The 14696-nt window shown below is 36.9% G+C and overlaps 1 protein-coding gene across 3 annotated transcripts in view; it reads left to right on the forward strand.

Moving 5' to 3' along the window:
* LOC131045312 (coatomer subunit zeta-1) overlaps positions 1-14696 on the forward strand; it is a 155119-nt gene that overhangs the window by 76223 nt on the left and 64200 nt on the right. For all 3 annotated transcript variants that reach the window (XM_057978881.2, XM_057978883.2, XM_057978880.2), the window contains one exon: positions 12280-12427. In XM_057978881.2, coding sequence (XP_057834864.1) covers positions 12280-12427 — 148 coding nt within the window. The remainder of the gene's footprint in view (positions 1-12279; positions 12428-14696) is intronic.

Here is a 14696-nt window from a genome sequence, read left to right on the forward strand (position 1 = left end):
GGGGTGTGGGTGGCAAGGGATCTGGGATCAAGGTCAGAGAGTTCAAGACAGCCTAGATTTATCTGTAAGATCTCTTACTAAAACCATGCACTGTAAAAAGCTAGTCTTTAAATACAAAAAAAAATAAAAATTATAAGTACTGCAGAAAATTATACATGATGAGCATGGCCAATTACAAGTATGTGCAATATCTGCATGCATCAAAGTACATTATTTGAGATGCAAAAAGATAACATTGTCAATTCATTGTTTTCTATGATATTGAACTGAAATGAAAATACAACGATACAACTGTGATTCACAATGGATTAAAATTTGGGAAGTATGACTCTGTAACAAGGAGATGGTGAAATGATGAACGAGTCAATAAAAAATCATGACACAATGACAACGACATAAATGATAAAGCAGGATCCAATGGCTTGTGATTGGTCCAAGATTTTGTACACTTCAACAAGGAGTTAGGATTAGCATATACTGAAAATTGTCTTTAAATGTAGAAAAAGGTAGAAAGCATAAAGAGCTACAGAATTTTTAACACAATAACTATGTTCAATTACATGTAAGCCAATTATGTATTGTAGTACACATTTTGAGATATAAAAATATGATATTGATGATTCATTTTTGTTGGTAAATAGATTTGTCACTGCGGTATTGACCCTGTTTGCCCGATGAGCAGTGACAAACGTTCCAACAGTTGGAGAGATCGTTCTGTGAAACACGATCTTCCTCTGCGTCTGAGAGGGGCAACTCCCTTGTATGATAGGGGTGTTCAGGATTTTCGTGTACTTTTAACCTGGAAGTACATAAAGGAGAAAACATAGAACTTAAACAAGAAATAAAGATAGAAACCCCAACAATAGACATACGACCATCAACTGAGATTTCTTAACATTGCAACAAATTACAAAGGGGAGTTTATAACGTAATATGCTTAGCCATGAGATGACGATAAAGAAGAATGACAAATCTCAACATACGCAGAGATAAGATACTTTGACACATTCAAACTGAGATACCAAAGGTTGCCTGTGCATCATCACATCAATTATACATATCACATATGCATAAAAAGACTACCAATTTGACATACGAGAAATCGGCAATGATAACACATGAATACATTTAGAACATACGAACTAAGATGTATTCTTCATTATCCTGTTGGAAATATACAAGTCCAAAATCCTTTCTATACATAGTGCAAATCAAAATGTCATTACAAGTTTCTCCTAGAATTCCAGCAGAGTTTTCCCCTCTGTAAAAAGTCTCCCTCCCACATTACAAATAGCCTTGTATTGATAGGCTTCCCAGAATAACCACCTTAGTAACTAACTTTATTCCTGGGTTAATAACTAACTCTTTTCTGCGTGAATTTCAATGTGTTAGTAACCTACACTTTTTTGCGCAGAAGAAGTCAACTTTCTAACCTTGGGTTACAATAAGCGACATAAGTCACTTTTTACAAAAATAATATCAAACCCATTACATTGAAGAAATAATTCGTTTGTTGATTTTGTCGAGGTGGCCTCCATCTTCATTCGCTTCATTTGATCTCGTAATCATCTCACCATTTGAATGCATGTCTACAAGTTCTCGAACATCCTTATCTATCATGAACATAATGTTTCTTTGAACAATAAGAAGACTTATATAATGAGGACATTATCATGTTCATGACATTATTTTCGTGGTCTCCTAGCTTTTGTGTGCCATTCCACTATGGTTGGAGAATGTTGGTTGCGGTTCGTGAAATTAGTGTTGCAACTTGCCAGACCCTCGAAGTTCTTTGACTATGGTTCCACAAGCTCTGCACTTAGATCTTCCCAACAAATATATTTGTCTATTCCTTGCGATCAATGTGATCCATGAGTCATGCCATTACATTTGTTTGAAATCACCGCAAGCCGTGAGATGAATTCAAGGCATTATGTAAAATGAATGGCACGTCTTGTCTTATGCTTCACATTCTTCATGTATGACGACCATGGCTTTATATCTGCCAATTGCATTCACTTTAAAGTTTCTATCACTTTTCCAATAAGTGCATGTGTGTATCGCTGCCATCATTTCATTATATTCATGAGATGGAATCTCTTCGAGGCACTTTAACAAACAATTTGTGTGCTTGGTCTATGTTTCCATATTTCGCCTTTCGCATCTTGTCAAATGGTTCACTTGTTGTGCATATCAACTTGATCATTTCTAACTATAATATCCGATAGAGATCTGCCTTTAATCATGCTTTGATGGATATCTCTTCACTGCTCAAAAACTCACATTTTGACACGGGCTAGAAAGATGCTGAAAAAGGTCGTGGAATTTTGATGAATGTCTTTTTAGGCTGATTGCATTTGCTTGAACATCTTTGAGGCCTTTCAGCAAACCCATTCTGTCAAGCTAAATGCACCTTCCACAAAGCTCAATTCCTTTCCTTCGTTGGTATTCTCATATGCATATAATGACATGATTGCATGCCATCCTTTGTTGGTTGGATGCCTGTTATCCCAAAAGAAGCTATTATTTGGATCTTCACACATCTCAAACAGTGCATCTCCTCTATCATTCACTTGTGCGCACCCTGATACTTTTCTGTCAATGGCAAAACATGGCTGGAACCAATCCTCAAAACCTTAATCTAGAGCATTGGAAAACATGTGTTTGTTTGCAGAAGACAAATCTGGAATTATAATACTGGAGCCTTTCAGATCAAATCTTAGTTTTGTCACACTTTCAGTCAATAACATGCTATGATGTTGAAGGAAATCCTCATATGAAGATTCACATGATATTTTGTTCTTCTGGCATGCATCCCAAAGCTGCCACATTTCTCACCACAAAATTTCTAAATCCACATTCATATAACTGCTTGACAACATCCACCATGCCGCTTATAACAGTTGACACCAAACTCACCAGTCCCATAATATTTTTTCCATTGCTATCTATATAAGAGAGGTAGTCGTTGCTTGCATTGGAGATAAGCACTACTGATCGACCCAATTCCTCTGAACCAAATACACCTGTTTCACTCATGAGCTTCTTGAACTGCTTCACCTGATCAGAAATAGTTATGCAGCCATGATCTTCCAATATTCCACTCCCTCCGAAGGCAAAGTTTACCCCTTGAACAATCTTCTTTGGGATCTCTTCACACTGGTGAGTTCTCAGCATCTCGTAAGCTATTGGAGTGGGAAGTCCTAAGATCTCACCCAACGATCAGTTTGCACTTTCCCAGATGAGTATCTCCCTGCAGGGTAACCAGGCCAGTTGAATCCATATGACCTTCTCCAAGGTTCATTATCAGTTGCGTTGTAGGGATCATGGTTCCCTGTATCAGCATAAGAGTCTTCAAACACAAATAATGCTTTCGCCTTCTTTGCATTTCCTTCGCAAGCAAAACATAGCAGAACAACTGCTAAGTACGCCACGATTATTAGGCCCATGTTTCCTATTGTGAGATTGATGTCTCCAAGCAGACGCTCTCTTGACTTGTATAACAAGTCTCTTCAGAATGGGTTGCATCGGGCTACTTGGCAAATCGTATCATTCACTGTAAACTGTTTATTGCCCTGCATTTCGCATTAAGTTGGTCATTTTGTCAAACAAGCCATATCTTTCCTTGGCCCCCACGATCTGCAACATCATTTACTGGAGCAGCTGTAACTACAACATCTAACGCAATTCCTCTATCATCTACGTTTTGCTGAGTGTTCATACCGCTATCCAAACTTTTCTGATCTGCACTGCGACATGTATACTCTTCTCTCCACGTTTGGCAAAAAGCAAAACAGTTCGCGTGTTATCTATGCTTCACGGCTTATGTGTCATGTCCCCACCTTGATATATAACCTAAATGAAACAATTACTATTATTAATTAATATATTTATCAACGAATGATTATTTGGAATTACTAATTATTTATTTATTTATTAATATTTATTTAAATAATAATAATATTTTTGAAATATTCAGATCAAATAAAATTATATTTTATTATAATTATTTCGGAATATTATAAAAGAATATTACATATTAATGATATTATTAATAAAACAATCATTAATCGCTACTTTTAAATATTAATCCACTAAATTAATTTGGTGTCTAAATATTGCATTTGATTACCCATCAAAGGGCTGTCAAGAATAGACTCACGAATACCAAGTCAGTGTTCAAACTAATTACCATGGGAAGGTGTTTACCGAATATATATTAATAAAGGAATCAATGCATGGCAGCGATTACCATTAGTTTGTTTTTATAAACAATTAAATCAAGCAGCAAACACTATACAACGATTCATCATTTCCCTAAGATAGTGACTTCATCATATATTTTTAATAATGCGATTCATTACAATACAATAGGAAGCTATGAACCAATTAGTAGAAGGTGGCGATCTGTTTGGTGATCTAAAGCAACAATTAAGTAATCATTAATAGGCTAATAGCAGCAATCTGAAAGCAGTAAATTATGTTAATTAACATTATTAATGAGCAGCAACTGCAGATATGAAAGGGAGCGATTAAGGAAAAGGTAAAAATAATTATTAAAGGCTATGACCATTCGAAAGGGATGCCTTTCAACATGAAGGCATAAAGATATAAATGATATCTAAAAATCATAGAAAGGGGACAGAAAAAAAAGAGAAAAAAAGGAGAAGGAGGATATATCAAATAGATTGGAAATGATTATATATAGTTTGTGCCATCGATCAGACCATATCAGAACTGTTATTAGATTACAAGCAGTAACATCCTTGTTCCTGGTGGTATGCATGGGGATGGCTTAATACGTATGCTTAATATATAAAGTCCGATAATGTTTTCATGCAGAATATAACACTAATATTAATATTGACTACAATACGTGTGACAATCATCCTCAATTTCATATGCAGTGGCAGACCAGATCTGACGCATGTCAGATCTGTCTGCCCTCACAGTCATTATATATAGTTAGTGCTTATATATATATATATATACACTTGACATAATATCAATAAGATTATGTTTATATATTTATAAAAACATAAATTATAAATATACATATTATTATGAATATAATGGATGGTTTTCAATAATTTAAATAATACAACTGAATATGATATAAGAAGGGAATTATACGTAGACAGTGGAATAAATCAGATAATTTAAATATAAAATTTATACATCAGACTGAAGACTAACCTATAAGATCATATGTAGCGACAACTTATAACATTGAGACATATATGTCAAGATTACAAATCAAGGGAAGTTATCAAGATAGGTTCTATCTTCCAAACTAGTCTTAGAATCTTAAATGAATAGTACTCAATTTTGATAAAATTATATTTATAACTCTCACATTAAGTTAGAATTGTTATCCCAAGACTGAATTAGGTAAATCCCAAATAGGGGACATTACATTATGCTCCACGTGTATTTTCCACACTCCACATTTTGCCTGGGTTTTCTGTAGACAAATCAGGTACGTTGCCTATGCATTCACTTTCTGGTGGTGAACATTCCATTTTATCGTTGGCAGGGAGGATGCTGGCAAAGGTTATATGCTTCACGATACATGCCTCTCTACAAAAACAAATGCAACTACAACATCTGACAAAAATACTCTCTCTCTTATGCTTAAATGGTTTTCACCTTGGTTTGTTGGCAAGAGTATAATATGTTAATGCATTTTGTCAGATAGTTTGCAGCCTATCTCTGTCTTCCACATTCTACATACATGTTTACATTTGATGACACATATATGCTTCCTTATTTGTGTTTTATCAGCATGCCAATGCGTTATTTATTCTTATTCATTCTGCAAACATAGCGGCCAAAAATGTTCCCATAACACTTTGGTGGATGTCGGTACTTATTCCAGAGCTTCCATTTCAGCACAGGCAGGGACGATGCTAGCGTGAGTTAGAGAGTTTACCAATGCAATGCGTGATGGAATCTTGATTCCACATTGGCATGTGTATTTCTTGTGCAATTGCAACTTCAACCTATGAAACCATTTCCTCTCTCCAATACATTTGATGAACATTCATAACCTGGTATTTGAAGCTTTTTTTTTTATTCTTTCCTTCTGATGAAATTTATAAGAGGTTAAGAATGCTCAAAAAGTGAGCATTTCTAACCTTCTTGACAAAGTGGGGTCCGCGAGGTTAAGAAATGAGGTTAGGAATGCTCAATTTTTGAGCATTCTTAACCTAATTTTTTTGTTTGTGTTGTGAGAGGTTAGAAGTATGGGTTAGGAATGCTCAAAAAGTGAGCATTTCTAACCTTCTTGACAAAAGGTTAAGAAATGAGGTTAAGAATGCTCAAAAAGTGAGCATTTCTAACCTTCTGCTTCACGAACTATCCTTTAGACCTTAGAAACCATTGATGACAGAGAGGAAACAAGGAAGAGTGCAACCGATGCTTTTGAACAACTTTTTAATCGCAAACGACTAGACATATTAAAATAATTTAAAATATTAAATTATTATTTGAAAAATAATTTAAATATTTTAAATTTATTGCTTTGGCTGGTGAAAAATGACATAACTTTCAAATGGTAGGGAGTTAGGTCCTGAAATTTGAAACACGCGTCAATGGTAGGGAAATAGGTCCACACAATTATTTACACCTCATGATGAATCCTAGGATGAGATATTTTAATCATTTTGGGGCAACGGACACCAAAAATTGAATGTTTAAAATATGACAAAGTATGAACTGGGTTCAGGTGAAAGTTGGACATGTGATACAAAATGATGTTTAGATCCTGACTGTCAACTGGTTTCCCTCAATTTGTGGTAATTCTCAAAATTCTTCCATTTTTCAGATTTTGACTAGTAAGGACCTGTTGTGACCGTTTTCACACATCGCCCCATTGCAAATGGGGACCCCTGCTTTTTGCTTTTTAGGGTTTGTTTTTTTAGGTTTTTTTAGGGTTTTGTCAGTTGGCCTTTGCATTTTGAGTGTCGCCAAGGGGATCACCTAGATAACAGGTCCTGCTTGAGTGAAGTCCTGATCTTGAAAATTGGCTAAGTCTGGAATGTCCCGATCCTGAAATTTGGCTAAGTCTGAAACTCCTGATCCTGAAAATTGGCTAAGTCTGAAAGTCCTAATCCTGAAATTTGACTAAGTCTGAAAACTGAAAAAACCTCCAAAAACTAGATTTTGCAATATAGCTCCTGGAGGTCTGAAACCACTCTCAGACTTCTTGAAAGTATATATGGAATATAACTTAAAGTATAAGTTCTGTCTTATACTTAAATGTTATATTCCATAAAAATTATCCTGATAGAGAGCTTAAAAGTCAAATTTCGCTCCTGTCCTTCACTGAGGACCTAGAGTGAATTTCGCTCCTGACCCTCTCAGGAGGTCCAAGGCGAATCGCTCCTGTCCCTCACCAAGGGTCCAGGGCGAAAAAGCTTATTTGAGTCATTCCTGACCTTGTTTGGTCAAATTGGAACATCAAAGGCATGGTGGAGGACGAAATGAACGTGATAGAGCATCTAGATTTGATTAAAGACAATGAAATGATGGAGTTTTGCCTAGAAGGGTAATTTCGCTCCTGTCCCTCACTGAAGGACCAGAGCGATTTTCTTTATATACACATTTTTAGACCTTTCTTGGACTTGAACTCTTATTCATGGCGTGTAACAAGATGAAATCTTCCCTAGCCAAGACATTTCATGGTGAAAAGTGAAGCATTTTGGCCTAGAAGGCAAAATTTGCTCCTGTCCCTCATTGAAGGACTGGAGCTTGAATTTTAAATTTGCACTATTTTTGCAAGATCAAAATGATTTTATGATTTGAAGAGATCAAGGAAAACATGATTTGTGCGTTGAATATAATTTGAGTGGTCCACAAGCAAGGAAATATACCAAGATGACAAAAGGCGCTCCTGTCCCTTGCTGAAGGTCCAGAGCAATTTTCCAAAAGTGCAATTTTTTTGCAAGGACAAAACAAGTTTTGTGATTGAAACGAATGAAAGAAGGCATGTTTAGCCTGTTGAAGATAGTTTGGAAGGCTAACAAGGGACGGATAAGCTTAAAAATGAAAAATCGCTCCTGTCCCTCTCCAAGGGACCAGGGCGAAAAACCTAATATCCACCCTTTCTCTTCAAGTTTGGACAAATCTAAGCCAATGCGCAAGTTTGAAAGGATGTTTAAAATGCCTTGAGGTGGAATTGAGATGCAAAGATTACAAATTTTAATGACAATTTGCAAAATCGCTCCTGTCCCTCTCCTAGGGTCCAGGGCGAAATTTCTAAGTGTGCCCATTTACCTTGCATTTCAAGATAACTTTTTTGTTTCCAAGACTCAAAAGGGAATGGGGAATGATGTTCTATGCTTTGGAGTAATTTGAAGATTGAAGTGATCAAGAATTTATGCAAAGAACTCAAGAGCGCTCCTGTCCCTCTCCAAGGGACCAGGGCGAAGTTAGTGGCATTCATTATTTTTTACCATATTTGAGCGCTAATATCCTCCAAAATAGCATTAGATGCCAAATTGCTAACTTCGAAATATTTGAAAAAATTAAATCACATTGGCATTTAATAAATTAATTTTGAGCCTCAAAAAATCGAATTTTTATTATAAAGGCATTTAAAATTAATTTTTGTGAAATTAAAATTAAAAATGGAGTGCTTGAGGGCTTATTTTTATTATTTTATCAAGTCGGCCTCTCCTTTTTGCAATTTTATTTATTTTCTTAGCCTTTTGTTGGCAAGTCGGCCTTGGAGGGAAGAGGGGTGAGCGCTCTATATATTGGAGGTGTTTTTTTTCACAATCCAAATCATTCACTCATCCTTTGAAGTGCGAATTTAGAGAGCTAATTGAAGGTGCGAAATCTAGCTGGAGTGGAGCGAATTTCTACTAAGTGTGGAGACTAAGGAGGGCGAAATTCATCTTGAAGGCTATTGGAGAGGCGTATTTCTTGCTAGATTGGAGGATAATTTCCAGATGTTTTGAAGGTATTTGAAGGCGAATTTCCAGATTTTTGAAGAGGCTAGTGGAGTTTATTCTTTTCCAAGCTAAGAGGAGGCGCAATTTGTTCAAGAGAAGGCTTTGATCTACATTTTGCCTAGCGAATTTCATCTATTTTTGCATCATTTCTTAGAGTTTAATACTCAAGGAGAGGTATGGCGAAATCATCTTGACACCATTATTGAAGATTTGAATTTTGAACTTTTATTTTGAAAATTCTAAGTTTGGCATAGTTAATTAGGAAATGATAACTCAAGATTTATCATGAGGTTTCCTAATTAAAATCTTAAATCTTCCTTTTGAATCCTAATTTCTACACTTCAAGATATATTATTAATTGTGAAATGTTGTGTAGGTATCAAGATGGCGACTCCCAAGCTCGAAGGATCTACAAGTCGGCAGGTTCCCGTCAAAGACGATCAAGCAAGGAGAAGGGCGACCTCCTCCTGTCTAGCATCGACAAGGACGACCTTCTTCAATCCAGCATCATCAGGATAAGGGCGACCTCTTCCAGTCCATTATTCCAAGGCGAGGTACATCATCATCCTGCCAATCAAGGACACAAGAAGTCAGAGCAAAGGGTTCGTTGAAGAAGCAGATAGTTCCAGAAGAATTAATTAAGGCTAACTTCTCAACGATACCAAATTGAGTATCAACCAAGTGTCAAATAAGGTGGCATCCCAGTCATCACTCCAGTCGGATTGATCCACCTCAACAATGTCCAGATTCAATGTACCTAACTCATGGGAGGTGGCACAAACTTCTATGTACCTACCCCAGCTATCTATTGGTCGAATTTTCCAGAGAAGACATGTGTCCTAAAGATATAATTTTATCATTGGTCAAGCATTAAATGTTATGTAATGGTTGTAACAAACCTTAATTAGGGTTTTCATTGTTGAATCTTGGCCATTGATCTCGAATTGATCTAAGCCATCGAATTGTATTGAGGGCACTATATAAGCCTTGGCATTTCATTTGTAAAGAGAGTTAGAAGCAGTTAATAGAAGACAGATAGAGAGTAGTTAGAAGGTGATTAGCTAGTTGATAGAATAGCAATTAGAGTAGAGTAGAGAGAGAAGGCAAAGATTGTTGCCAAGATGTTGTAAGAGACTTGTAAAACTTCATTGAAGAAATGGTGAAATTTGTGGGTTGATTCGACAATTTGCATGGTCTCTATACTTCTCATATTTGATTTCATATTATTAGACGAGTGGAAGAAATGTGCTTGATTGATGGTGAAATTCGTATATCCATACTACTAGCAGTTTGTTGATTGCAGACTTGCCTTGTGTAGTCAACTGGAATCATTCAGCTTAAGCGTAACTTCAATTGTCGCTTCTTCATTGATATGCATCAACCTGATGGTGTCTATGCCTGCAGTGATGATTTGAACATCATAAAGCTTTCCTTCGAAGATCGCACTAACCTTGTGGAGATGGTCCTGAGATGTCAAAACAAGACTTAGTTAGAATTTCATCAAAGATCATTCATTGCTCTTACATTCTTAGTATTAGGATTAGATCCTTTCCTCGCCCTCATCTTTTTTCCTTTTTTTCAAATCAAAGTTAGTAAGACTTGTGATTCCAGCAAATCAGACGTTCAGTCAGCAAGTGTAAGTCCCCTTGTGATTCCAGCAAATCAGACGTTCAGTCAGCAAGTGTAAGTCCCCTTGTGATTCCAGCAAATCACATCATACCATAGAGAGCTTATCCACACGTAGAGATCCTACAACAAAGAACCTTGAAGTCACCCTGATTGATCCTTTTCGCGATATCTTCAGCATTCAGAGGCTTTACTCAAGAGAGGATAAGGTACCCTTGGGTATTTTATTCTGTGTTTGATAGTGTACAAAATACACGTCAACAGGACCTTGGATAACGCACTCATTACCTACCTGTAAACACTCATTGTACCTTTACTCGACATTGAGATCGATTTGAAATTTAAATTTTAGGTATGCCAAATGTGGGGGCAACAATTTTTTATGTGATGGCAAACTTAAACGAAAACACAATGGTACATCTGTTATACATGATAGATTAAGGTATGAGTTTCAAACAAGGTAATGAGAAAACAATGAATGAATCAATGATGAATCACAACACAAAGATATTCACACAAATGATAAAACGTGTTCAAAGAGCTTGTTCGTAGTCTAAGATTAAGTGCGCTTAAACAAGGAATCAGTATTTCCATCACTGCCGTTGCCTGGAATAACCATGGTATTCAGCCTAAGTCTTAAAACACTTCAAACCTGTGATATAAGGCTTCTACAACTGAGTCAAGGCCTCTATTGCCAAAACTGCCTTCTCAAGTTCAATTTCTGTTATATAATCACATTGCCCTGTTTTTGTTCTCCTATTATTTGCAGGTGTCAAAAATCCACTCTTAATGAGCTGCTTTAGGTTTATAAAGTTGTTTTATCTTTGTTTGTTTTAATAAATTTAATATTTGCTATGCCAAATGTGTTATAGTGCCCACAGGTATGCTTATCTCTTGTAAATACTTGGGAAACATCCTCAAGATGGACTTTCCCACTAGGGGATGCCCTGGGAAAGTGTTCCCATGTCTCATGATATTAGATATGACTGAAAATATCCCAACCCGCTTTCCTGGTCTCCAAAATGGGCCCGGGGTCAAGGTGATATGTACATTAGCCCCAAGTTACTTTCAAATAGACATTGTGCAGTCTTCTGGAAATTTCATGGTTTGCTCCAAAAAAAGTAGAAGATTTTGAATTTTCCTTTCTTTATAAAAATATGGAGACTTTGCTAGCATAAACAAACAAATAGTCAGTCTTGCAATAACTACATGTCTCAGAAAAAAGAGAAAAACTGATATACATAGTAATAATTCATGTTTTCAATCGTAAAAGGAACCATGCAAAATGTGCTTTAGTTTTGTTGAATCTGGTATTCTGTTGATTGGCTATGCCAAATTTGTGAAATTAAAAGTATATTTATTAAAGGCAGTATTTTAACTGTATCTGCTAGGGCCTAGGGGTACTTTCAGCCCCATTGACCTTATTGATCATTCATGGCATTAATGTAATGTAACTTCAAATCATCAGTTGTTCTTTTGTTTACTGTTTACTCAAATTTCTGAAATTTATTACCCAGATATGTAAACTAGTATTAACCTACTTTTCGTAAGAGGCTTAATATATTTGAAGGCATTTGGTTCTTTGGAATTTGACACCTTTTAATATTGTCTATGGGATGGCACACAAGCATGATATGTTAATATGCATTTAGTTCTTTCTGTAAAATGTGTTCATTAGTCCATTATTATTATGCAGTGGAAATTGGAATGTTTGATGGCTACATTGTTGTATACAAGTTCATATCAGATCTGCACTTCTTTGTCACTGGGGGTGAAAATGAGAATGACCTCATTTTGGCAACTGTTTTGCAAGGTTTTTTTGATGGAGTTTCTACTTTGCTCAGGTATGTTGCAGGGAGATTTTCTTATATACTTCTTTTGGGCTAATAACAAAAAATATATAGTTTGATCCTCTTCTTTATAAGATTCAGTTTTCCATTGTTGCTTGTATAAAAATGTATTTTGTGAATAGCAAAGTAGGTTAGAACTCTATTAACTTTATCCAGAAGAATAGGGCTACTGTGTCCAAGGGTTTTTATTCTGTTTAGTGTCTCCAGGTTCAAGTTAGATATGCTTGAGGTTTATTGCATTTCCATGGTTTGTATTATCATCATTCATTACCATTGGTTTTCTGTGATCTTCCTCCTGTAGTAATGAAGAAAGTTATATGCATCTTTAATAATTTTGCTGTAGTTCTAACAAGTTTCTCTGTTTTTTCAATAATCTATATCCTAGGCTGGATGGGTTTTTGTCTTACAAGTTTATGACCATCATCCTTGTTTGTGTTTGATTGTGTGCTAGGCAAAATCATTATTTTTTCAAAATCACCATTTTAAATTGGGTAAACCATAAAACTCATTTATGATCATTAATGTCATTATTCACATGGATTCTTTCAAGGTCCTATTGCAGACACTTAACCTTAGATAAATTATAAGGATCTCATGTAATCAACAACTTGGTGAAGACCACTGTATGAATAAAACCTATAATATATATAGTGGCTGGACAAATTTTAAGTTGACATTACTAGTTCTTTTTTTTCTTAGTTGATCGGTAACAGGTTTAATATTTATATTGCTTGAAAGGAAAAACACATGCCTTTAGCTGCTCTGCAGCGTTCCACTATCTTTAGACTATATGGGGTAACGCCCCTACAGAATCAAAATGAAACCCGAGACAGAAACCACCCAGCTATGCCTACCAATAAGGTTACATTCCTTACAACAGGGAAAAACCACCCAAAAAACTGACGGCCAACTCAGGAAACCAACCTACTGGAACCAGCCAAGGGCCTCCTCCCTGGAGAAGTTGGGGATGGCATGACTGGGTCCTGCATTGGGCTGCGCCATCCCAACACTTGTCATGGTTCCCGGCCGTCCTCCTCGCAACTCACTGCGTTCCATGATCTTCGCACTCTTCCGCAGGATTTGGTGACGCACCAACGGCCGCCCATCTTCACCAATCGGAACCTGCGACTTCACCGGGGTCTGCTTGCCGGGCAATTTTGCCCGCTCCGTCGGTCCCATCTTCCGCACAAAGTCCAACAGTTCCCGCCACCCTTTCCTTGCATCCTCCAACTGGGTTTCAATCGGGCGAGAGGCCGACCACACCACCAGAGGCTGCATTGCATCATTTCGCCCGCCTAAGCGCCTCCACGGCCCTTGCTCCATTCTCAAACCCACACCAATCTCCGCATGTTCCATCACCTTCGCCAAACCACCCGACCATTTTGGTATTAGCATTAGAGACGCCACCCACGACACCTCCTCCCTTGAACTTCCCACCATCAGCGCCAGAGCCACAAACAGGGACGATACGTCCAAATTAGTTCGCGGACGATAGTCAGTGTCCAAGAATTCGTCCCCAAACATCAAACGAACAACCCTCCAAAATTCTTCCTCATCCACCCTAAAAACATTCTTCAGACGATGGCTTGAAATAGTGCCTCAAAAGGCAGGCATTTGGCCCAGTGTGAGCAGTGAGAAATTTGCTTCCATCGTTCCCTTGCCACACAGCCAAAACACAGCGCAACTATGGATTGAATTTTATCCAAGAGAGCGACAACTCTCCCATATACCTGAACCCATTCTTCCATAAATCCATTTGCTCTATCCGAAACACTTCCAATTCATTCTTTTGCTGCTTGAGTTGTTGACTTCATTCCCTCCAAGTCCTCAATTGATTCTTTTGGAAGTGCTACAGGAAGTACAAATGTTCATTCAGCTTGTTGGATTGGATTCATCAAATGTTGTATGTACTATGTAGCTTCTCAATTCCCTATTTTTTGCCTTCAATTGATTCTTTTTTTCTTCCTCTTTTCTCAATCTTTCTTTAATGGTCATTACAAAATCCTCCAATTCCTCAACTTCCCGTTCATTTGTTGTTGGCCCAAAATCAATTGTCATAACATCATATTCCTTTGGAGCGATATCTTCCTTTGCCTTATCAACCTTTGGAACCGCAACTTGGATTTAGTGAGACCCAAAACTTTCCTTCATAATCTTGGAGTATTTCTTTGCTTTCTTTTTTTTCACAGTCTTACCTATCCGGCTTAGAAAATCCTCCAATTCATCTGCTGAATCACTTTCTATTATAGATTTCTTCTTCATT

Source organism: Cryptomeria japonica, chromosome 3, assembly GCF_030272615.1.
Source record: "Cryptomeria japonica chromosome 3, Sugi_1.0, whole genome shotgun sequence".
Taxonomy (NCBI): Eukaryota; Viridiplantae; Streptophyta; class Pinopsida; order Cupressales; family Cupressaceae; genus Cryptomeria; species Cryptomeria japonica.